The sequence below is a fragment of the Rhineura floridana genome, chromosome 6 (assembly GCF_030035675.1).
Source record: "Rhineura floridana isolate rRhiFlo1 chromosome 6, rRhiFlo1.hap2, whole genome shotgun sequence".
Lineage (NCBI taxonomy): Eukaryota > Metazoa > Chordata > Lepidosauria > Squamata > Rhineuridae > Rhineura > Rhineura floridana.
In genome coordinates, this window is record NC_084485.1 from 99917530 (window position 1) to 99944165 (window position 26636).

The 26636-nt window shown below is 40.2% G+C and overlaps 1 protein-coding gene across 8 annotated transcripts in view; it reads left to right on the plus strand.

The window, feature by feature from the left end:
* Positions 1–26636, plus strand: part of PATJ (PATJ crumbs cell polarity complex component) — a 294202-nt gene that overhangs the window by 91285 nt on the left and 176281 nt on the right. For all 8 annotated transcript variants that reach the window (XM_061633245.1, XM_061633242.1, XM_061633249.1 and 5 more), the window contains 5 exons: positions 17573–17782; positions 21768–21887; positions 23693–24040; positions 24584–24674; positions 25413–25545. In XM_061633245.1, coding sequence (XP_061489229.1) covers positions 17573–17782; positions 21768–21887; positions 23693–24040; positions 24584–24674; positions 25413–25545 — 902 coding nt within the window. The remainder of the gene's footprint in view (positions 1–17572; positions 17783–21767; positions 21888–23692; positions 24041–24583; positions 24675–25412; positions 25546–26636) is intronic.

Genomic DNA, 26636 nt, shown 5'->3' on the forward strand with positions numbered 1-26636 from the left:
TGTTTCTATTACTTGGTCGCTGTTGGTCACTTTGGGCACTTCTCGTAAGCTGAAAGGTAAGCTGGTGAGCCTTGCTGGCTCATCCTGGCTTTTCCAGACGACTGCAGACATCTACCCAGTCAAAGGTTGTTTTGTTTCCATGTAGTAGCGATTGTATGAATTGGGCCTTAGTGTCAGATAAATTTAATAGAGGGAAGGTGACGAGAGAGAAACTGCCCAAATGCAAATGGTGGACCATATGTTTTGCTTCTAAAGCTTACTGGAAAAAATATCTGCTCTTTCCAGCAGCATTTTCAATATATCATTATATATTAAAGTCAGTAAATGGCATCCATTGTGACATTTGTATTGCCGATAACTTAATTTAAAAGTTTTATACTGTGTGAGATAATTAATGAGCTCTAATATCTCTTTGCTGTAATTACATAATAAATCACACACAGTAAAACTCACTTTTGCAAAGCAGGACAGAGGTTTATTGCTGGGAGAACAAAGGCCGTATCTGAGGCTGTCTGTATTTCTGGAATTCTTAGCCATTTCTCACTTGCCTGTCTTTCCCAGTATACCGTTCCTAACATTGAGCAATACCAGATGAGCTTTTGGAAAGTGAAGGGAGTCCCAAAATGGCAGGTTTGGGAATAATTTGCTGGTAGTTTTATAGGGATGTCAAAAAGAATCTACAGATTTTGGTTATTTTGCACCAACTTTTGAAATGTTATTTTAGTTTAGGATGTCATTTTAGCTTCTGGATAGTTTGGCTGTGGGTTTCAGAATCTTGTGTGCATCCCTCCAACATTTCACACAGAGGAGAATGAGGAAATGCCTATAATGTGTCCAGTCCCATGCCAAGGATTATTTTTGTAAGCGCCTTTAATTCTGCTATTACACATTACTACAGGCTCTTCACCGTCTGGCAGTATTAATTTACTTTGCAAATTTATTGGAGAGGGGATTAAGTCAAGAGGGTAATAGTGGTTCTTTTGGCAAAAGAAATTACAGGAAAGCATAATTGTCATATAATTTCAAGCTCCTTTTTGGAGGAAGGGTAGGATATAAATTTAAAAAACAATAATATATTACCAGTTCAAAATATACCTTGGCATCAGCAGTATGTGAAGTGGTAAGCTATGTACCTGCATGTGCATTAGAGATGAGATGTATCCAGCCACCCTCTCAAAATGTTTCTCTGCTAGACACGGATATGATCCCTGAAGGATACTTGGACCTCATGGTGTTTTTTTAAAAAACGGTAACAAGGTATCCCTAAAAGGGAGAGTGAACTATCAGAGACAGAGATAAAAAATAGGTACTGTTCCTGATAAATAGGGATGATTGGAACATATGTGTATGTGCTCTCCTCCGTAATAGATTATTTCAGAGGTTTCTCTCCATCAGTACTCCATCTGGATGCTTCATGGCTTTTAAATCTAACAGAATGGGAATAGCTAGTTGTGCCAAGGAGTTTATAATGCCTCATTGTAAGAGGGAGTCATCCTGGGTTGCCTGAAAGAGGAGGTAATGGTAGCGTTCCTGAAGACAGTGTCCTTGGAATCAGAAAATTTGAATAACTACAGACCAGTAACACATGTCCCGTTCTTGGGCAAGGTTCACATGTACATTTCCATGGACCTCCCTCTGTCTTTTATGGAGCAGCCGCCATCCCATTGCACCTCCTCCAGCTCTTCTGTGTCTTCATTTGAGCAAGCTGGAAGAATAATGACTTGAAAGGCAGTCACATCAACAGCTCCTGACATTGCCTATCAGCTTCACTTCCTGCAAGGAGTTGGCTGCCCTAGGGAGTTCCCCATCGGAAACTCAGTAGCACAGCCGAATCCAGCAGACTTGAAGTCAGGGCCTCTCATCTGATTGGTGCTGACTTCAAGCCCTACTTTTAGCTTGCTAGTTCCCCCATGTCTGGTAATTCATTGTGGGATGGTGTTAAATCTAATGCTCTGGTCAAATTCTAGGTTAATACTCTGGCTCCCTTATTTTTTTTTCTGCTTGGATGAGTTGCTCACCTCCTAACTAACGTTTATGTAGTGCTGCTGGCATATTCTCAGATTACTTCATTTCACTTGATACATAGACTTAAAGTTATTTCTCATAAAGGGCTTTGGACGGAAGATGCTGTCGAAATTTATGTTGTCTGCCAACAATATGCAAGTGTTTTGCTTATTAGTAAAAATCAGTTATTTAGTATGCTTGCATAAATTTCACAAATGAGCTGAAAATCAGGAAGGAGACCTTTAAAAGTCAAATAAGATCCAGTCTGGAATCTCAAGAATAAGATTACAAAACTGGAAAGATTTGGGGTGCTTTTATATATAAAAGATAAAGTGACTTCACAAATGCAATATGTAGTATAAATTGGCATGTCCTTACTAGGTGTACAATTTGGCAAATTTTCATTTATTTTCCTGCCTAAAATTCTAATGTTTTTTCCTAATCTACAGTTTACTAGCTTTCACATTTGTTTTTATTCAATCTGTATCAGTTTAGATACATTAAGGATAGTGCCTTTTTAAATAAGCTCTGTGGAAATGCAGTTAGCTGTAGGTTTGATGGTGAAGCCAGGTATGATATCAGATCATACAAGTATCTCAATAGTACTTAGAACACTGCTGGATTTGTTTGTATACTAACATTTAGTTGTTTCTGTCACTGAGCTAATGTTGTTGGTGCAAGTTGGTATTAAAATGTCTAGCATTAATTTCTTAGTAGTTCTTAATTACTATACATTCAGTTTGTGCATGCTACATAGATCACAGTCAACTAACAATTTGTGCCCTTTAACTGCAATCTCTAATTACAGCTAAGAACTCAAGAGTGGACTGTGGGATTGCACATAGTTAAAGGCCAGCTCTTGATCCTATAAGGGGAATGTTAAGTCTGCACTGGACAAAGGTGTTTGACATTTTTGGTCTTGTCTTTTTCTGTTTATTTTTTACATTTATATACCGCCTTTCCTCCATGGAGCTCAGCATGTTCTCCCCTCTCCATTTTATCCTCACAATAAACCTGTGGGGTAGGTTAGGCTGAGAGACAGTGACTGGCCCGAGGTCACCCAGTGAGCTTTGTGGCTGTGTGGGGATTTGCACTTTAGTCTCCCAGGCCATACTCCAACATTCTAACCATTACATCACATTGGTTCTGTTGTCATCTTGGTTGCACTATATTCTGGATGATTCATGTACGTTTTTCTAATGCATACTGTTCTACTTCCATTCAGGGTGCTGGGCCATAATGGACTCCTAAGGTTCATCAGGTGTAAAAACAATGGTATATCATTGTGTTGACTACCCAAAGCAAACTATTAGCAATTTCAGACAAAGGCCCACCTGTCGGATGCATGTGTTGTTGCTGATATTTGAATCTCAAAATATTCTTGGGAAATGCTGTTGTAGAAATTATTCCATGAATTGTCTTCTTTTCACTATTTTTTCTAGTCTGCAAATGAAGAACACCAATCAATACTTTGTCTTGCTGTATTCCCCAAGGCAGGGGTCGACTGGGCTAAGAGGATCTTTCAGGTATCCTGGTCCCAAGCTGCATAAGGTTTTATACACCAAAACCAGAACCTTGAACTTGGCCCGGTAGCTAATGGGCAGTTAGTGCAGTTCTTTCAGCAGCTGGGTAACATGTTGGTGATACCCTGCACCAGTGAGCAGTCATGCCACTGCATTTTGCACCAGCTGCAGCTTCCAGACCAACCTCAAGGGCAGCCCCACATAGAGTGCATTACAGTAATCCAGTCTGGAGTTTACCAGTGCATGGGTAACAGTGGTCAGACTATCCCGGTCCAGAAACAGTCGCAACTGTCTTACCAGCTGAAGCTGGCAAAAGATACTCCTAGCCATTGAGGTCATTTGGGCCTCTAGCGTTAAAGATGGATCCAGGAGCACCCCCAGACTATGAACCTGCTCTTTCAGAAGGAATACAATTGCATCCAAAGTAGGCAATTGACCTTCCTCTTTCAACAAGCCTTTTAAGTAGAGACTTTATCCCAGTCTGAGTTTGTGCTGTAATTGCTTTTTAAGATGTTTTTAAACCTGTTGGTGGGTTGGGTACCACCAACCCACAGCACCTCTGTCTTCTTAGGATTCTGACTCAGTTTATTGAGCATGGGACCTACTGCACGCAAAGCAGATGCCCTACCACTGAACTATGGCCCTTCCATAGCCTGATTTGGACTGTCAGGCTTTCTATGATGCCCATTATTTTTCTAATCCTACAGGCTGGAAATTATATGCTGGTTCATTTTTCTGAAGGATCTTTAAAATCCTTTCTTGCTTGTGACTCCCAAGTTCCATTGTTAAATCTTTTTATGAACCACACAATTCTCTAATAAGTCTTTGCCCTTAAGTAATTAGTAGTGCAAGGAGCAGAGGTATTCTATTTTTTTATCCATTAGCCATTTGTTTGTGGGGCAAACTCATGTGAGGATTGAGTTTCTGTCCTATCTATCAGTACTTGTTGATATCATAGGAACATAAATAATGTTTTGTTGTTGGGATCTGGTGCTATTTCTGCCTGTTTGATAACTTGGCTAGTACTTTTTATTTGGAAGTTCCTTCAACTATTATCAGGTGAAGGATATCCAAAAATATATGAAACCTAGAGCCAATATTTGTTTACTAACTAGTCAGTAAATGCAACAAATCTGACTTCTTTTTTTCTCTCTTTTTCCTATCTACCTAAGATGGTATCTGTTTCTCCCTTGTATCCTCTAATTTAGCCTAAATCCAGGATCACCAACATTCTTCTTTCCTTTGCACCTTCTAGGTTTTATAGTGTCCCCTGCTGGCTTTAGGCTTGCAACTTCAAAAATCTTACTCCACTGGTTTTAGATTTTTATAAAATTCTATGAGGACAACTAGCCTGAGCTGATCAGAGAACTGAAGCTCAGCTGAAAAGACACACAGGAAAGTACATGGAATATCACCAATGGAATTAGTAGCCGGAGGGGAGCACACAGCTTGGATGGAGGAAAGGAGTAGGTGGTTTTAGAAAAGCCTATTTGAAGGGATGGCTGGAAGATATTCAGGAACTGGCGTCAGACAGAAGAGACGAACTGAGTAGAAAACTTTTTTATTCTTGAGGTATAAAAATAGCCCTGATGTTGTTTGAGAAAGCTGGCTTTTGATCAGGGTGGCCAATGGAGGTTGGATTAAATCCACTTCATGAATCTCATGTCCCAGTTTGGTTCAGTTATGCCTACCCAAGGAGATACTTAGGACACTCTTTCACTTTCATAAATAACACGAATATGTTCCAATATATACCTGAGGGCTGTTTTAATCATTACCTTCCCTGTGTAGAGAGGCCAGTGGACCTGGTGGGGCAGGGGTGACAATAGGTTAAGCTAATGTGTTTGATACTGTAACAAAATAATTCCAAACCCCCATTTCACAGAAGACAAAGTGGCAATATTTGGAGAGAAGTAACTTGCCCCAGAAACTGAGTACCGGCTGCAATCCTATGCATGCTTACATATGAATAAGCCCCAGTGAACTCAGTTGAACATAGTTCTGAGTATTGCTCTGCATATCCCATCATACTTCTCTTTCTGAGGTAACCAGATGTGAAAGAGGACAGGGACTCCACCCTTCAGTTGTGTACAAGAGGACATTTCAGCAGGTGCAGCTTACATGACAAGCTACACCATCCAAAAGGTCCCTATAGGAACCACCTGTTCGTGATTTGCATCTGACCACCCTCTCTCTCACATACTCACACAATCAATTCCTGCCTTCATCTGGCTCCTCTCCTTCCTAAGACTGCAGTCTTTATGCATGCTTACATAGGAATAAGCCTTAATTAACTCAGTGGAGATTTATTTCTGAGTAGATGTGTAAAGGACACTGCTCTGCAGTATTCTGTGAAAAATGAGGCATGTGTCCCAACTAAATCAATGGTACTAAGGCTGCAATCCTACAAACACTTGGAAATATCCTGCTGAATACAAGGACTCCTGAACTGAATAAACATAGCATCACACTGCATATTTCAAGGTCTCATTGATTTCAATATAATTTAAGCACACCTAACTTTCAGTGGATTGCATCCATTGATAATATTGCATGATACACAAGCCCAGGACATATTTCCTTGTGGAAACAACAATCCATTCAGATATGATATACACATCTTCCTCCCACACCCTAACACAAAGATATAGGAAGATCCTTCTTTTGATTTAAAGGAAATGCTTATGAAAAGAAATCCAGCTTTCAGAATGCACATGTAAATACTAGTGGCATTTTTCTGAAATCCCAAACAAAATCCATAATATATTCAGGAAATTGCTTAACTTCAAGACCCCAAACTCCACCAAGAAGTAGCATATATAGATCCATGAAGATATGAAATTCAGCAAAAACAGTTATACATTTTACCAAAGGCCACAGATTCCTCGTCGCATTCATTCAGATGCATGCATGCACGCAAGCACACGCGTGTGCACAGAGGACTAAAGCCAGCCTTTCTGTACTGATAATGAGAATCTTTCTCCTTTCCCCCTTCTAATGATCCTCAAACAATTTTAGGAATTTTTTTTTTATGAAACAGTGCTTTACCTTTTAATTTATTTTTGAAACATGTTGGAGAAGGTTGAGATCTGAACAGATTAATATTCTAAGGGAGTTGCATAACCTTTTTCAAAAGAAAGAAAAAAGAAAAAGTGGGTTAACTTGAGAGGTATTCATCTTCACTGTAGTGTTATGTATGGTTATGCTATAATATGCATTAAGCAGAAGGAAGAACAAGATGGTTGATTGGTAATTTATATCAAGAGCACCAACTGGAGACATGTTTACAAAGCAATCTCTTGCTCTTCAGGCTTTTAACCGTAAACTCAAACTAGCCACATTTCCACCACTACCACTTTCAAAATACAGGTGCATTTCTTAAAATTCTGTTTTTGCTCCTCATGCAGGCAACCAGGTTCAGAAAAATAATACTCTCACTCAGGGTATGAGTAATATCAATATTTCTTGCAATGGAGAAAAATGATCAGTAAAAGCATTGGCTCGTGGACAGTGAACAAACTTGAATCAATACTGCCCTGTTAGGTCAATGGAATGCTTTCACACCAGTACTGGCCAACAGAGCCCATCCCTAGTTACAGTAGTCACTGGGGGAAAGATTATAATGGATCCCAAATGAATATATGTAACTTCTGACTTGTATATGGTAACAGAGATCTTTGGGATGGTAGAGAGAGTATTGGCTCTAGCTGAGGGAGCTCTAGCAAGCAGGGCATTATCCCATTTATCCCCAATAAGGAACTAGCTCCTGAGGGAGGGTGACAAATATAACTTTCATTTGCTGTCATACCATGGAGCTACTGCTTGCATTCTTTTTAATGTTGGCAAGCTCTGCAGGATAAATTGGCAACAAATCAGCATTATCATGACCGTGCCCCACTTTTATACTTCACCTGTATTGTGCTGGAACCATTGGTGAAATGAATGGCAGTTCTAAACCATACATGCTTGATTTTCCCAAATGAGTATAGAAAAACTGGTTTTTATGCTCTTGGAATACATAGGTCCTCAAAAGGAACAAAGTTTTGGATTTCATTTGGCAACCTGCGTGGTTGGCTATCTCTGCAATTGCAAACCAGCCCCAATTATTACCAGATTAAAATAGAATTTGAATATCTGCCACATGAACACCAATAATTCTATTGTTGCTGTTTTGTCATCAATTAATATGATTTCCAAAAGCACTTGTAGTTGGGCCAAGTGGGATTGCCAATCTTGGCAAGGATTAGGCTCATGTCCCCACGGAGTTGCTTTAAAGTACAGCATGTCTCCTTGGATATCCTTATTTCTTTGGTAAGTAGACCTCTTTCAGTGAGATGTTCTTTGACTGAGAGTGGGTGAGTAAAGAAAATTTGGGAAAGTTATTTCATTTCCATAAAGTAAAACTGGATTTTCAGGCCACAATGTGAAAAGAGAAAAAAAAAAGTTAGTAGTATTAGGGCACCAATTTCTGTCAATTCTCCTGACAGTTATATTTTTTCTTCTCTGCGTAGTTTCTTTCTCTGGATCTTTACTAACATTTTCTACAATAGAAGTCTTGACTAATGCCAGATGTATTGCAACTGTATGAAATTCATTGCTGTACTCTCCACTGCACATCAATAAATACCCATGTTTTATTTTCCAAAATCTTCCTTCCGCTACTCCTCAAGCGCCTTTCAGTTTAACAACTTGAATACATTTATGCATTTTAGGGTTGTATCAAAGTCACAGTGGTAAATCATCACTTTTCTATTCTTATCTAGAGGGGTTGGATTCTGTTAACTTTGTGGGTTGGGGGTTTCATTCTAAATGGTCTGTCTCTCTCTTACTCAGAATTTGCCGTGAGCGAGAGGAGTAGGCTTGGTTGGGATTTTTTGACATTTGTATTTCAGCCCTATTGCCTTCAATGTAAGGGCTTTTTTTCCCCTCAAGCGATAACAGTGGAGTAGATATTTTTGTAAATCTCTGTTGGATGGAAACTGTTCCCACAAAGTCATCTATCATAAAATGATATTTTTGTAAGTGTGGTCAAAAGATATCCCATTTCAGGACAGACCTGGCCTGGTTCCTTCCATGCAGTTCTCTTTTGGAAAAGTAACAGCAGAAGCTGCCTGCCTGTAGATGCAACTCAAGCAATTGTGTTGACTGTTGGGCTATATTTTTAGGGCAGGAAGGTGCATGCCAGGATCTCTGCAATGTCACAGAGATGCAACTATTGCTGCCTGTGGGGAGCTGTGCCAAAGTTGAGAGCTGTGCTCCCCCTCCCAATGTTCTCTGACACATTGCAAGGGAAATCCTAGGGAACCTTTGTAGGATCATGCAGTGAAGCTGCTTGAAGCACCCAACAGGCCTGCAGCTAAGTCATTTTTTTGTGAAGATCTGCTTGTGGGGATGGGAAAGGAAGAGCACACAAGGCAATGTGAAAAAGCAAAAGCCTGTCACAGTTGGCCCATGGGGATCCCACTTTCTGACTGGATCTAGTTCGTCAACCCTGATATATATGAAATACCACTCACTATACAGCTACTCCCTTGAGCATCATGAAATCTTGGGCCTTCCTTGAGAGGGTCTGTGCACAAATGATCAGAGCAGGTACCTCATGGGACATTGTTAGAGGAACAGTCTTCCTTCATGCAGTTATCTCTGTATGTAGTGGCAGCAGCTAGAACTTGGAGTACATAGCAGCTGCCAAGTAGTGAAATACAATCCTTACTTGGAGTAATTTGGGTGACAGCAATTGGGTTTGTTTGTTCATTATTTTATTTATATCATGCCTTTCCTCCAAAAAGCTCAAGGCAGCATATAAGGTTCTCTCTTACAACAACCCTGTGAGGTAGGTTAGCTTGAGAGATAATCCAAGACCAGAGGTGCACTTGTTGGAGACATGGGAGAGGGCATTTTTGGTTCAGATACACAGATTATGGAATTCTTTTTCTTGAGAGATTCATTCAGCCATTTCTCACATGAGTTTGAGACATTCAGTTAAGACTGTTTTGTTTTGTCAGACTTTTGTTCTGTGTTAAATTTCTCCCTGTTGTGCTGATCACAATTTTCTTGTGTTGTCTTTGTGTTAATGGCTCTGTGTCATGCTCTCAGATTTTTACGGTTATATTTGGATAATTTGCAATATGGCCAAGCTGCTGCTGTGCCTTGAAAAAAAATGGTCTGCCTTCAAGTCGATCCTGACTTATGGTGACCCTGTGAATAGGGTTTTCATGGTAAGCAGTATACAGAAGAGGTTTACCATTGCCTTTCTCTGAGACTGAGAGGCGGTGACTGGCCCAAGGTCACCCAGTGAGCTTTATGGCTGTGGGGATTTGAACCCTGGTCTCCCAGGTTGTAGTCCAACACTCTAACCACTATACCACACTGGCTCTCTGTTGCTGTGCCTTAACTACCTATATATCTACCTACCACAGTGGCTCTGTAATAAGGACTGCAAATCTCCAGCTGTAGAACTGATTTAGAAAATCCATTGTAGAGTGACCACTGTGAATTTTCTAGCAATTCAGGATGTGATCACTTGCAATCTAACAATGTGCAGGTGCTTTTGTAAGACATGTAAAAACTGAGGTTGCATCACAGTGTACCAGGCCTATGTCAATACAGGAAAATGAACACTATAGAGTTTAAGGTCACTATAAGTAAAGGATAGAAACTTGTAAAGAAAATAGAAAATACACAACAGAGTTTGAAGTAATAACTTTATATGTTAGTTCTCTAAATGATCCTTTGCAAAATGTAATGCATTCACTTCAGTCTCTGAACTGAGATTGATTGATTGATTGATTGATTGATTGATTGAATTTCTTAGTCGCCCATCTGGCTGGCTATCCAGCCACTCTGGGTGACATACAAAATAAGCATACAGATACAATAAACATTAAAAATCTGGACACAAGATAATAAAATCTAGCCCACCCCAAAAGCCTGCCTGAAGAGCCAGGTCTTCACCACCTGGCAGAAACTCATTATAGAGGGGGCATGGCGGAGATCATTTGGGAAGGAGTTCCACAGGGTGGGGGCCACAATTGAAAAAGCCGTCTCTCTAGTCCTCACCAGTCTAGCTGTTTTGACTGATGGGATAGAGAGAAGGTCTTTTGAGGCTGATCTTGTTGGACGGCATAGCTAATGATGCTGGAGTCGCTCCTTCAGATAGACTGGGCTGAAACCGTATAGGGATTTAAAGGACAAAACCAACACCTTGAATTGGGCCCGGCAAGCAACTGGTAGCCAGTGCAACTGTTTTAGCACTGGAGTTATGTGATCTCGCAGGCGGCTGCCTTTAACCAGTTGCAACTTCCGGACTGTTTTCAAGGGTAGCCCCACGTAGAGCGCATTACAGTAGTCTAGGCGAGAGGAGGCATGTACCACCGATGTGTGTTTCTCTTGGCTCTGCAGTACAAAGTGTGGTTTACACAAATGGATACTAGCAAAAGTGTTCTGACGGTAATTTAAAATGGTACAGACAGATGACTCTGGAACGTATTTGTTTTGGTGTATGTCAGCTGTTCTGTTCAATGTCATTTCTGATATATTCATATTTGCATCTTTTTGTGGCAACAGGTTTTTTGTCACTTCAGTATGCCAACTTTCTTCAGAAAGTTGATTTGTCTGAACTAAGACTTAAAGTAGTGCCAAAACTAATATAAGTTGAAAGCAAATGGCACGAGCTGACTTATCAGTGACATTTTTGTACATGTGGTTCTTAAAAAGACATGTGATAACCTGTTCTCAGTAAGGCCATAGTTGCAGAATAATTGGATGCAGAATATTAAGTGCTGGCAACTCTTCTGTGTCCTTATTATGTCTAGGTCACACCCCCCCAATTGTCCTTCACAGTTCTGAATTGAGTCTTAACGGCAGGCCTTTAGCTATTGGAGCTAGATTCATTGCTGGTCTTCCCACTTTTATTTCAGCTGGGTTTCCTAGTTAGGATACTATTGTTGCAGAAGTCTTTGTTCTCACGGTCTGTGGCCCCACCTTTAGACTTGGCTGGTGGTAGCTTTGGAGCTGCATCACCAATTGCACCATTCTCTTGCACACAGCCCCTCCCCACTCCCCTGCTTCCTGTTCTCTTCCATTGTCTTCCTTCTCTACTACACCTTCTTACCTTTCCCCACTTATATTCTGTACCCACTGACTCCTTCCCTCATCTTGGCTTCTCTCAATGCCTAACCCTTCATTGGCCTGTGCTTGAGACCACCAAGGCCTGGGTCCTGTTGTCTTGATTTCTCCAGCAATGCCTTGAGCCACCATTGGGCCTCTTCTCTTGCTGCTCCTTCACCTCATCATTCACAATTCTTTTGAAGAAAGAATAATCTTAATCTGGTGGTCGAACAAGCATTTCCTCTCCCCCTCCCCTTGACTAACAACATCAAATGCATTTAGCTACAGATATTTGCTGTTGGTCTGTTAGTACCCTCCGTTGGCCAGTGCTGGAATATCTCCTTTGGATCTAATCCATTTTATTGTTATGGCTCTCTGGCTGCTGGTGTTGATATTGGTACTACACAAGACATGCTGCCATGAGAAATTCAGAAAGAAAACAAAATCTGCTGCATAATAAGCACTGGTAACTACAATGCATGCCACTGCACTCTGAACCCCTTTCTTTTCTCTAGAAACTATTTGGGAATAATAGGGGGGATATAGGCATGAAGGACCAAACTAATTCTGTGGGAGAATCTAGACTGTAATCTGAATTTTAACTGTATTTTTAATACCAAAGTATTTTTATTTTGTGTATATATTTATTAAATATATTTATGTCCTGCTATTTTTAGTTTATCAAACAAGTTGCAATGTGGCTGACTAAAAATTAAAATATCAAACACATATAAACAATTTTAAAAAAGCAAAGAGCAGAATTAAACCAAAGTAATAATAGAACCCCAGTAGCAGCATAAAATACCATCTTCACTCTTCAGTGAACTTAATTGTCTTAACTGGATGCCTAAAACGAAAAGTAAAGTGGGCATCAAACTTTTACATGGAGAAAGCTTGATAACTAGGGTACCACCACAGAAAAGGCCCTGTCGCCAGTCTCCACTCATCTCATATCTGGTAGCACCTGGGAAAGGATTATATGGGACCAGGTTGTCCTTTAAGGGTTTTATTCACTATCAAACAACATCTTTATGTAACAGAGTCCTGCATCATAACGAAAAGACAGATACTTAGGTAAACCATCCATCCACATGCACTCATGCCTCATACATACAGAGAGACACAAACAGTAAGGGGAGGAAAAGAGGGGAAAGTTGAGGGGTATTGCACTAGAGCCTAAATTTAACAAATCACCTTAAATGGTGAAGCTCAGGCACATTGCTCAATTCCTGTACATGCAAATAAGTCTGTGTATGCAGACCAAATGTCAGAGAACTCCTTATCCTGTTGCCACCTGTGAAAATTTGCCCACTCATACACTGCCAATGTAAACAAATCCTCTGACCGCTGTACAATAGGGAATGAGAGATGCTCTTTCCAATATTGCAACATCAGTCACTTTGCCACCATAAGCACCTGCAGGATCCAATTTTGTTGCCCCTCAGTGAAGTGCCATAAAACCAGAATATAGTTCAACATTACATTAACATCCACAAATGTCAAAGATTTATTTAGCGCTAGATTAATGTATGTAAGGACCTCTGGCCAGAATGGGGTTACCACTGGGCAGGACCATATTGTATGTCCTAAAGATAATGGAGATATGCAGCAATGCTAGCATTTGTCTACACCTGAAATGCATTTTTGGTGAAGTCATTGAGGGGTCCAGTACACTCCAAATAACATTTTTTGTTGGATTAACTACAATTTAAGGTCCAGGGAATTACTTGTACTGAAGCCAAAACTGCCTTCCACTGTTATTACTGGGCATTCTAGGTCAATGTTCCACTCCTCCCTAAGTACCCGCCAATCAAAGGTAGCTTTATCCAGAAGTTACCGATACATCTATATGCCTGGCTTGTAATGTTTGGCTGTAGCAATTAGGACCTCCAGCAAATCTGGAGATCCTGAGGCACTGAGGGCTACAGGGCCAAATAATGGAGTTAACAAATGTTTTAGCTGGATGTCCATGGTAGGGTTGCTGTCTCCAGAGTCCCAGAACATACTATGCACTACAGACTGTCAGAAGCCTTAAGAGCACAGTTCAGGCAAGTTCTAGGGCTTCTGGCATAAAGCTTTTTGGTTTAATAACAAATTTTGAACTTTCAGTTTTAGCCCCATTCATCTGAGGAGGGGGTAGATAAAATGTATGTATGTTTTTTGTTTGTTTCATTTATGAATTGCGCCTTATCTCAAAGCAATTTCACAATAAAGAATAGGAGCAATAAGAACATCCACAGTAAAACATACATAAAACAATTTCATATATAAAAACAATGAAAATCTTTCAATCCCTGTACAGACACTGGCTTGGCTGGCATAAAATCCCCACTTTGAAAGCTTGTTAAAAGAGAAGTCTTCAATAGGCATTGAAAAGACAATAGGGATGGTGCATGTCTGATGATATGTAATGGGAGGGAGTCCCAAAGGGTTGGTGTTGCCATGTTAAAGGCCTGATTCCTGCATCATGTGGAACAGATCTCCTGATGATATAGTATCTGTAGGATGTGCTCTCCTGCTTAGCACAGTGATCAGTTGGATGTATAAGAGGCGAGACAATCCTTCTAGATATCCTGGTCCCAAGCTGTATAGGGCTTTGTGAACCAGTACCAGTATCTTGAACTTTACCCAGCAGCTAATTGGCAGTCAGTGCAATTCTTTCAACAGTGGCATGCCCCAAGAAACAACTGAGCTCCTGCATTTTGCACTAGCTGCAGGTGAGTCAGCCTCAGAGGCAGTCCCACATAGAACACATTGCATTAACCCTGTATGGAGGTCATGGTGCATAGATGACAGTGGCCAGTTTATCCTGCTCCAGAAACAGCATGAAAGTGTGTCATCTGAACTCTTGATTATCTCTACTTAACAAACCATGAGTCAAAAGCCATAGGACAAACCTTGATGACAGCTGGAGAAAACCAAACCATGAACCTGGTTTGGATGACATGCTAAGCCAAACCTTGGTTTAGGTCAGAGGAGTATTTCTGTGGCTATATAATATCAAATATAATATAGCAGCCCTTTATTGTTATCCTGGATCCAGATGTACATTGCAGTCTAGCCTTCCCCAGCCTGGTGCTCTCCAAATGTTTTAGATTGCAGCTTCCATAATTCCTGACAGTTGGCCATGCTGTCTGGGGCTGATGGGAGTTGTAATCCAAAACTTCTGGAGGGCACCAGGTTGGGGAATGCTGTTCTAGACCATCAAAGCTGGGTAAGAACTGCGTCATAATTGGAGTTTTTCTTTGGCTGAAGATGCAAGCCACTATTTTAAAAGTGGCTTGACTTGCTAGCTCTGGGAGCTAGCAGAGTAAAAAGTACAAAGTTAATTCTGGTTGTGTTCTGCGCTCTTCTATGAATACATCAATATCTTACTTGTATTATAGCAATTTCCTTTGGCCATAAAAATGCAGCAGAGCACTAATTAATGGATAATTCTATTCTGAATTAATACTTGTTATAAATTAGCTAGAAACTCCACTTTCACAATTATTGCTCTTGGTGGACAGGCAAAATAAATTGTCGAAACAATGACACCACCACAATAATGGAGTGAGGGACAGGGCAGGTATCTTGCATTGCTACTTTCCTGACAGCTAATAATTTGACTTGAAATTAATCACATAAATTGGTGGCATTTTAGGAAAGTCAAACAAGTCTCCCAAAACTTGGTACTTCTGTAAATTTCTCTGTTTCAATGGCTTTTTATAAAAGCTTGTTGCTAAAATATATTCCATAAAGAAAAAGCCAGGGAGTTCTAAAGTCTTTGAACAAAAACTTGGCTTCAGAAACTCTTAATGCTTGATTTATAAAATAAGCTAGCTTTATGGGATTTTTTCCCCTTGCAACAATTATATTGCTATCCAAATCTTTTTGGGGCAAACCAGTTTCTCTGTGCAGCAGTAAGTATGTTTCTAGCTGATTAATCTTTCTCATTTGTACCTTCTCTTCTCTTCCTGTACAAGAGCTCCCTCTGCTTGAAAATGGTAGTGTAGTTATAACCTACAGCAAATGCATCCTTTATTTTATCCACTGAATATGTGTATGTTTTGCTTCTGCTTTTCACTAGTTTTTTTTATTTGGGGGGATGTAGTAGCAGACCTCAGAGCTACTAGAATTTGGCTTCTATGTCCCTTGACCGTCTCTTTATCCTGATATAATAACTTTTAAAAGGGCAGCTTTTGTTAAAATGAGGCTCTTGGGCAACCATGCTAAAGCAGAGATGTTGTTACTTATTATGCCAATATTTCCACTTTAGTCTTGTCACCTAATAAAAGAAGCAAGCCAATATTTCAACTGGCAACAAGGTCAGATTGTGCAAAGAGCAAGGATAGTGTAACCCTGAACTTGTCCCCCCCTTTTGGTCTAGAAGCAGAGTTTGAACTTCTTTGTCTGGTGATGGAGCCTAGTTACAAGTGGTCATACTTACAGAAGATCCAGTTATGTAGGCCTCTTTCATTGCCCATGCTCCTAGAGCAGCTTACAAATATCAATAGGTCAACCTCTGTCCTCATGACTGATTTAACCAATTGATCTACTCAGAGTATAACTTAAATACAACCTATTGATTCTGCATGGCTAACTTACTCAAATCTGTGATGGTAAAGAGATGCCCACTGAGCCAACAAACATTGTGTGACTGTATTATACACTCGGGACAGTGGGCACAAGCCAAGCAGGATGTGGAGATTGCAGAGAGTAAAGATTGCAGAGAGGAACCAGCCTATACTCTCTCTTCCCCTGCCACTCAACAATGATGGAAGGATAATGAAGCACATCCACTCCTTGAATCATGGGCTGAGTAACAGGCAAACGGATGGAAGACATGTGAAGGAAAGAGAAATAAGCCAATGGAGCGCACTCTCCACACCACATCCATCTTCTCAGGCCCAGTCTCTAGTCATTCTCTAAAGCACTAAGGGACATTTGGGGCATCTAAGTCACAAGCCAGTGAAGCTGGAATCTCTGCTGGTTTTGTTCTATTTAAACAACTAAAAATAGACAAAACTGCCTCGCTCTCAAGTACTTTATTTTGGTGAATCAAGCTTTTAACTAAGGTTCTTAACCAGTTGCTCTGTAATGTTACATGCAGTGCAGTTACAGAAGATACAAAAAGAGTGAAGTACAAAATGAGATGTATTCAGATGGCACTTTCTTGAGATAGGTAACTCTTTCCCCCTAGCTACCCGCAAAAAGCATCTATATAACATATAGGCAAGCTTGGAAAGTTTACAAACCCTGTTTACCCCTGTCAGATTTGTGAATGTGTGTGCCTACTGTTGGATGATTGCATTTGATCCCCTAAAACAGTGTTTCCCAAAGTGTGGTATGCGTACCCCTGGTGGTACGCGAAAGGGTTTCAAGGGGTACGCGGCCGAATGTGGTTTTTTTGTACTTTATCATTGGGTTTTAGCGGCAAAAAACGTGTGCGTGTGTTCTTTTAAGAGAAAATACAGTTCTTGTGATTTCTCCAGTTTCTCACACAATCATGTGTTATAATAACTTACCCCTCCCCCAATTATTTTTGTGAAAGTTGGGTACGCTGGTAAAATCAATGTCTCAAAAGGGGTACGCGCATGTTGAAAGTTTGGGAAACACTGCCCTAAAAGATTATCCATTTACCATATGTCCACTATAGATTGCAATGTACTGTATTATAGAACACCTTTGATTGACCTAGGATGCCATATTTTGCTTCCAGTTTATTTGTTTTGGTCATATCCATATTTGCTTGTGTTGTGACATTAGCCTTTGCACTCCTCCTCCTATCTGTCTCCTCCTGCCATGCTTATAAATTTGGTTTGTAAACCTTGTCACGCTGTTGCTTTTGCTTCTACACTTTGCAAATGTATGGGATAAATAGGCCATGGAAGCTTTCTGTAGATGTACAAACATATGGGGCTTGCCTGTAAGGGTTTTTTTTGCTTATTTTCCAGGATCCCTTCGATCCAACAAAGGCAGCATTTGTGGTCAGTTCACTGGTACCAAATGGAGTGGCTGAGTGTGGTGGTACACTCTTCCCTGGTGACCGCCTGGTCTTTGTAAATGACATATGTTTTCACAATACTACTCTAGCAGAAGCTGTAGAAGTGTTGAAATCTGTACCACCAGGGAATGTTCACCTTGGAATCTGCAAACCTTTAGTGGTAAGGGCAGTTCATTGTAATGTTATATAATCTTTTTATCTCATTTCAGCAAAACTAGTGCTTAATTTGAGTGGGGTTTTATGTGCAATCCAACTATGGTTTGCTGGAAATAGAACATGCTTTACTCTCTAAATTCTTTGGGCATGGAAGATATTCTAAAGCTGTGTACTGAAGTGCCAAACACTTTTTGCCTTGGAGATACTTGGAGTGACAGTATGAGTTTTTTGCTTTATATTAAAGACCTATTTGGATTTGTGTGTCCGATTTATATTAAAATATAGACTGTTAGCTCTCCAGGGGTCAAGATGGCTGCAATTTAAAAACAAAATATAAAATATCACTTAAGTACATTGATTTCAGTGGACCTACTCAGAGAATGACTTAGCTGGATGCCACCTGACATAAGTAATTTTAAAGCACAGCAACAGTTAACAAAGATAAAATCATAGACAGCAGTGAAATCACAGCTCTGTACAAACAGGATGGTCTCAACCAGTCTGCTTAATTAACAGAGGGTGCCACTACTGAGACCCTTATGTTCAGTGTTTGGTTGGGACTGCCTTCAAGTCGATCCTGACTTATGGCTACCCTATGAATAGGGTTTTCATAGTAAGCGGTATTCAGAGGGGGTTTACCATTGCCTCCCTCTGAGGCTAGTCCTCCCCAGCTGGCTAGGGCCTGCTCAGCTTGCCACAGCTGCACAAGCCAGCCCCTTCCTTGTCCGCAACTGCCAGCTGGGGGGCAACTGGGCTCCTTGGGACTATGCAGCTTGCCCAAGGCTGCCCAGGTGGCAGGGCACGTAACCCCTGAGCCACTCACTGTGGGGGTGATCTTTAGCTGGCCCTTTACTCCCAGGAGACACGAGTGGGGATTTGAACTCACAGACTCTGGACTCCCAGCCAGGCTCTCCTCCCCACTGTGCTATACTAGCTGGTTCAGTGTAGCCATGCTATTTTGGAGAATAGGTTTCCAAATTCTATCTTTTTCCAGTCAAGATTCATTGGCAACCCCTGGATCTTTTTTTTTTTTTGTGGCATCATGCCATCTAGCATACTTCTACTGAGCTATGTGTTTTGAATCTTTTACAGAGCTCAAGTACTTCTGGTGTAGGATGTTTCATGTACTCTTGTAATTCCTATTACAATTAACACTTTGAGTTAAGATGTTCAAGAATAGAAAGTTTGCATTGCTATACAGATTACTGGCGTAATGGGCATGTTCGAATAATCACACGTCAGTTTAATAAGGATGTGAATGACCTTCATGTACTTGCATGTAGCCACTTGTTTCTCCCTTTGCATTAGCAAAGAAATGAGCCAGGAAGCCACAGTTTACCATTATGTCTCAACCAGGAAACTCTGGGTAATGGCTTCCAAACAAGCCAAGATATGAAGCCAACTTTAAACTGTGGCTTGTTTGGAAACACTCTGGACATAATGTGAAGATACGCGATTCAATGTAAGCAAGTATAAATGTACACTGGGGCAAAAAAAATATATCTTAACTTCACATATATATGACCATGGGTCCTCAGCTGTTGGTGTCTGACCAGGAAAGAGATCTTAGGGTTCATAGTTCAGTGAAAATGTCAACCCAGTGTGTGCTGCAACTGTGCAAAAGTCAAATGCCATGTTAGGGATCCTTAGGAAAGGAACTGAAAATAAAATTGGTGATATAATAATGTTATTGCACAAATCTATGGCACAACTGTACTTGTTACTGCATACTGTTCTGGTTGCTGCACTTCTAAGAGGATATTGTAGAGCTTGCAAAGTTTCAGAAAAGGGCAACCAAAATGATCATGGAGCTGCAACAACTTACCTATGAGAAAAGGTTACAACATTTGGGGCTTCTTTGTTTAGAAAAAAGGCAAGTGGAAGGCAACAATTATTGGAAACTAAGCCCTATTAGAAGAGACTGAAAGAACTGGGCATGTTTAGCCTTGAGAAGACAAGGCTGAGGGGAGAGATGATGGCCCTCTTCAAGTACTTGAAAGATTGTCACACAGAGGAGGGTCAGGATCTCTTCTTGATTATCCCAGAGTGCAGAACATGGAATAATGGGCCCAAGTTACAGGAAGCCAGATTTCAGCTGAACACCAGGGAAAATATCCTAACTGTTAGAGCGGTAGAACAATGGAACCAATGATCTAGGGAAATGGTGGGCTCCCCAACAGTGGAGGTATTCAAGAGGCAGCTGGAAAGCCATCTGTCAGGTATACTTTAAGTTGGATTGCTGCACTGAGCAAGGCGGTGGACTTGATGGCCTTATAGACCCCTACCAACTACTGTTCTATTATTCTAATTAGGAACATAGGAAGCTGCCTTATGCTGACTCGGTCCGTTGGTCCATCTTGCTCAGTGTTGTGTATACTGACTGGCAGCAGCTCTCCAGGGTTCCTCCCAGGTCTACCTGGAGAAACTGAGTATTGAATCTGGGACCTTCTGCATGCAGATCTTCTACCTGAGCTACAGCTCTTCCCTAAGCATCTTGATTGTCCTTTTCTACACTTTTTTCAAGTCCACAGTTTCTTTGTTGATATGCAGTGACCAGTTCTCAGCTGAGAAAGATCCACCCAGCAGCCTCACCCAAGCTAATTCATATGATTCAGATCTCAGCAGGTCATGCCTAATAAAATTATGAATGGCGCAGAAAAAATGGATAGAGTGTGGAGAAACTGAACAGGGAGAAATTTTTCTCCCCCTCTCATAATACTACAACTCAGGGTCATCTAATGAAACTGAAAGTTAGAAGATTCAGAACAGACACAGTGCATACTTAAACTATAGAATTAGCTCACATAAGATATAACAGCCATGAGCTTTAATGGTTTATATAAAGGGGGTTAGAGAAATTCATGGAGGCTACCAAGTTACTAGCTATCAAGGCTATGTATCGTCTCCAGTATTGGAGGTGGTATGTCTCTGAATACAATTGTATATCGCAATATAAACACACATGACAAGTGCTGTTGTGCTCATGTCCTGCTTGTGGGCTTCCCATAGGCATCCAGTTCACTACAGCAAAAACAGGATGTTGAACTAAATGGACCTTGTGGTCTAATCTGGTAGGACTCCTTTTTGTGTGGCTTCGGGGCTCACTTCACTGCACATTGCAAAGGACGGAGTGAAGTGGTGCATGCAAGTGTATGAAGCTTGTTCATAGCTTGACTTATTAAACTGACATTTAATTGTCCAAACATGGCCAATGTCAGTATATATATTGTTTTCTGGTTACTTTCTGTCTCTGTAGTTCTGAGTACATCCTGTATGTTCTTAACCTGTATGGCTGCTTATAGAAGATGTAAATGCTGATATGTGATCAGCTTTGGAGTTGATGGCATCTTACATGCTGCATCTTATTCTTTCAGTTAGATACAGGCAACTATTCACGTTTATGTATAAGAATATAAATACTATTCACCTATTTTATTGTAAGATGTACATATTTTTAATAATTTACTGTTCATTCTTGGGCTCTCAGTGGTCTCCTATTCAAGGGACTAACAAGGTCCATACCTATTTAGCTACAGCACCAGATTCCAGGATCATTATCCCAAACTTTTACATTAATTAAAAAATTAAAGCTATGTTGAAATGTTCTGCTTAAGCCAGTGGAAATCATAGATGATGATGAGCTTAGAAAATGGCCTGCTGTTTTTCCTCACTTTATTTATATAGTAGCTCATTGAAAGAAATAAACCAAAGCAGAAGAAATAAAATTAGTGTAACATAAGGGTTTGGGTATAATTTTTATCGTGCCCATATGTTTGGCTTATTGTTTCTTGCTATTTTCCTCACATTTCACTATGTTTTTTCTGTATTATGTACTTTTTATGACTTGGCTTGTATCTTTTTAGTTTACCTTCTGCATATCTTCTGGGTTTCTTTCCAGCTGTGCCCTATGCAAGTTAGTTTCTTGCCATTCTCTTTTTCAAGACGTTTTGCCTTTTGTAGTTCCCTGATTAGTGGCTTGCTTTTTTAAGGGACAAAATAAACAGCATGGGACCTCTTCTGCTGTGGATTCCAAGGGTATTGCCAGAAGTTCTGTATCTCGGGAACCAATCGATGATATTGAGCCATCAATATGCCTTCAAGGTCCAAAGGTATCTATTGATTTTATTTTCATTAAATTTAAAGTGATGGTGCCTAGAGATTTTTTTTGGGGGGGGAAGGGGAGGAGAAGTTTCTGCTTCAGTCAGGACAAACTGAATCTTTTGTCTAGATCACTTGTGCCCATCCTTAAATAATCTACTCAGATCAATGCCACTATTCCACAGCAAGCAGTTTCTAGGACAAAAATTTCTGATTGTGTGTGATCAGAATGAAAAAAGGCTTCTTCATAACGTACTTGTGAATGTTGTAGTAAGAACACCAGGCCAGTATGGTAAATTTACTTTGAGGTAAATTGAATCTCCTCACACTTGTTTTCCTTACAGCCTTTTACTGTCCCTAAAGTATGTAGTAATTGGCCCCCAACCCTATTTTATAGACTAAAATAGCCAGATGTGAAGCTTGCTCAAGGCCTTCCCAGAGAAACGGAGAGTAGCATGAGAAGATAGGGAGGAGCAGCTGGGAAATGAGGAATATCCCCCCCGCTCCATTCTACTCCTCAAGTTGCTCTCAGCATTCTATTGATAGAGTATCAATGCATAGGAGGAGGAGGAGAAGGAGGAGGAATAGTGGAATTATGTGGATACATGTGAGTATCTCTTCTTGGCTACATGTCATTTAAAAACATGCAGTGAAGATCTTGGACAAAAAGGGTTTCTTTCCTAACCCATAGCTTTATCTGTTGCAGCATTTCCTGACCTACCTGTTTTTAATACTGTGTCCTGGGTTGTACATCATGGCCAAATCTGAAAACATGGGACCAGTACTTGCCAAAGTGGCTCGCTGAAATGATAAGATTCTTATTTTGCGATGATTATTGGATTATATGGCATAAAATCAGCAAATTTCAGTTATAACTTGCTTATTTTTCATTTTGCTGTTTAGAAGCAATCAAATAATGGATATATCAGTAATACAGTTTCTAATGTTGTACAACCTTTCATAAACTGAACAGGCCAAAATATTTCAAATGACTCCATTATGAATGACAAGACATGTAGAAGTGTGGAACAGTGCCTTCCCCCAAAATAAATGGTGGTTGCACCAGCACTGACAATTGTAAAACCACATTTGTAAAACAAGTGATGGAAGAAGATTAGCAAGTATCTCTGATTTTCTTTTGTGCTCCTTAGGTAACATGCCATATGGGCAGGAAAAGAGCAAACACAATTCACATGTGCTTCTTTGTAACACATGGAGGTGATCTTGTGGTGCCGATGGTTGCACGCTGTCTTTGATGTGGTGGAGAGTTTATTATTGTGTTCCCTGGGTCAATCAAGGCATGCCCCAAAGAGGATCTTAGAAGAGATCCTGCCTTCCCTAGAAATGGAGTGCTGCTTTGAAATCTGCCTTGTGCATGGAGAATGTGGAAAGCAAAGTGTTTAAGGTTGCAGTTCTGTGGATTCTTACTTAGGAATAAGCCCAATTAACATAGTGGGATGTACTTCCAAATAAATATGCATGGAGTTGTGCTGCGGTTTGAGCAAATTCCATATCCCCGGCATTAGCCAAAGTTTGCTTTATTACCAATTCATTTGATAGGAGAGCTGTTCTGTGCTTCAAGTTTTTATACAAAGTAATGTGTTATGATGAGCTTGTTTTATTGCAGCTTCTTTAATATTGTGGATTTTTTATAGAATTATTATTTATTTTTAAAAGAGAGGCAATAGTTGTAAAATCTAAAATGTTCTCAGGACATAAATATGAAAAGCAGTAATCTCCCACCCACCCACCCCTTATTTTACAAAAGGGCTACTATCAAGCTCTGCTTTCATTTTTATTTTATTTTTTAATGTAGGACTTCAGAGATGAATCTTTCTCTAAAGAAGAACTTGTTGATGAGCCGATCCTGGACTTGGGAAGACAATTTCAACTTGTGCAGAATGAAACAGATGTTGATAAGGAGTCTTGGGAAATGCATGAGTTTTTGAAGCCTACAGGGCCTCATTGTGGTGAAGAGCGGGAGATGCTAGTGGATGAAGAGTATGATGTGGATCAGGATTACTATAGTTACATGCCATCAGATTTGAAGGAGCTACCTCCATCTAATCAGATGGACTTTGAAACTGCAAGGCAGTGGGCAAAGGAACTGGAACCCACTAAAATGGCAGAACTGAGTTCTGAAATGGGCCTTGGTGCTGAAGAGGTACATTTTTTTTCATGTACAATAAAGATAAAAATAGAAATGGATTTTAAGGTGAAGTAGGTGGATGGGGTATCACCACTTCAGTACAGGTATTGTTGGGGAGGGTATGTTCTATTGAGTGCTAACTCAAATATTTAAATCGGGGATGAGGAGCATGTAGCCCTCCAGATGTTGTTGGACTTTAACTCCCATCATCCCTGATCATGTTAGCTGGGACTGATGGGAATTGGAGTCCATCAACATCTAGAATGCCACAGGTTTCACCAGCACTGATTGAAATAGCCCCAAGATCATTGGGAATATTCAGATAAAGAGGTTTACGTGAGATTCTGTTAGCGTGATGCTACAATGTATAACAATGTCAGCTGCAGTAACTGGTTTTCGAAAGCAGGTTTCAATTAATGGTTACATCTTATGTTCATAAGAGCACGTTAGTGAATTAATTTTTAAAAAGTTTCCAGTGAACTCAGCCTCTTTTTGCAGCATAGGGCAACGACAGCTACTTATAATTTTGAATTGCCTGTTTTTTCTTCTTCACTGAAGATTGAAGAAAATGGAAGTAACAGTTCAATGTTCCCTGGAGCTTCAGAGGAGTTCAGCCAATCAAGTACTATATTGGAAAGTCATGAAATGAGTAAGTCGTCAGCAATACATAAATAACTCATCAACTGGATTTGGGGTTGCATCTTTGTGGCATTTAATTAATATAATATATTTAAACATAAACATTAAGATGCTTTGGCCAGTTATGCTGAACTCGTCATATCTTTTTTTTGTTCGTTGGTCCTGCACTTAATTTTTCATTTCTTTTATTTTTTTCTTTTCCATTTCTCCTTGATTTCCCCCCCCCCACTATCCACCCTCACCTTTTTTTAATTATGTATGTTTTTGTTTACTTTTCCCACATTGCTAACTTAGAAAAAAGTTAGGATAAGATTATTATTAGTCCTCTACCTATAATATTTGTGTGTTGTAATGTCATTTGTTTTGCCTTCTGTCTGCATTGACTGCTGTTACTGGCTGGATCACAAGGAGTAGTTTAAATCCCCAATGTGTTGTAAGGAGAGGGAAGAAAACATAGCAGCCATCTTCTGTGGCAGCATCCTAAGCAGTGTGATTGTGTGTCTGCCATCACGTTACTATAGATGCAAAAAAGTTTTGATTTTGGAAGTAATTGCTTAATATAAGTCTCTTTTTCAAGTAAGTATGTCTAAGGTGTATGTGTGTGATTTCTCTCTCTCCTGTTGAGCTGTCATTTCTCACCCGTAAAGCTACCTGTATTCTCTGCCTGACTTCACTCCTTCTTCCTAAACAGTTATTCATCTCAGAACCTCAGATTCCATGAACAATAACTAATCTCTTATTATGTAAGGTGCCAAGATGCAAAATTACTGTAAAGCTCCTCTCTGTGTGGATGATGATCTTGAGAGAAATAACCTAAAGACTGAAGATTGTGACCTTTCCAGCACCCAGGATTCTGCTGCTCTTCAACTAAGGTTGTCTAGGTATGGAAGAGGGTTCAGTTCAAAAAATGCCTGTTTGTTGTCGTGGAAAGCATAGAAGACACACCACTCAGGAAGCTAGACAAGAACTTCATTGTTTTTCTGAAATAATACGAGGACAGAATATCAATGGGAGACTCCTGATTCCACCCTGCAACTGCACTGCAGGTTTGTTCAGACATTTGCCTGAACACATTATGCATGGGCAGAGGCAGACATGCAAACCTGGCCCCTTGTGCCCCCATGTGGATTGCCCCATGCACTCAGTACTTATCCCTGTGTTTTGGGGAAAGGTATGCAGGGAGCTCCACTGATATGTGCTTGAACATGAATAGAATCCTCCACACAATTGTGTGAGGTGTGGATGGTTGTGGACTATGGGGGGATGACATGCACAAGGTATGCACCCCTGCTCTATCCATATTTTAAACATTTGTGTGTTTAGGCAAATGCCTGAACATGTCTTTATATATAATGACACTATCCACACACTTATTTTGCTCAGATTGAATGTTCTCGAATGGCTTTAGTTTTGCTGAAAAAGAACATGACTTCTTACCCTATTGTGTAAAGCCAGCCAGACTACCAAGAGCTTGAAAGTCATAATTATTAACTGATACAATATTATCTATTTTGTCAGCTCAGTATCTGTTGTAGGCAAAGATAAGGTGAGAAAGGTGTATCTAGTATAAATAATGGATGTTATGAAGTAGAGACATGTGAACTGGGGGCCAAGCAATCCCTACTTTTCAATCCTCCTTTGGTCATAAACTCTCAAGGGCTTGCCTAAGACATCCAAGGTCCACAGCTTCTCTTGGGATAATAATACTGGCTTCTCTTTGAATGTATGGCTACCTTCTACTACCTTATGTGGTTGGGGAGCAGAAGAAAGAAGTCAGCATCCTGTTGTGCAGCTCACAGAGACATATCAGCTTGACTTTGCAAAATCACTATTTTTCATTGCATATTTTTTGGGTGAGATTTTCTTGATTTCTTAATTAACATAAGCCCCAATAGTTGCAGAATATTCTTTGATTCAACTTTATTAACATTTCTTTAGAAAGAGGCAAGTAAGCATATATATATTTGGACTC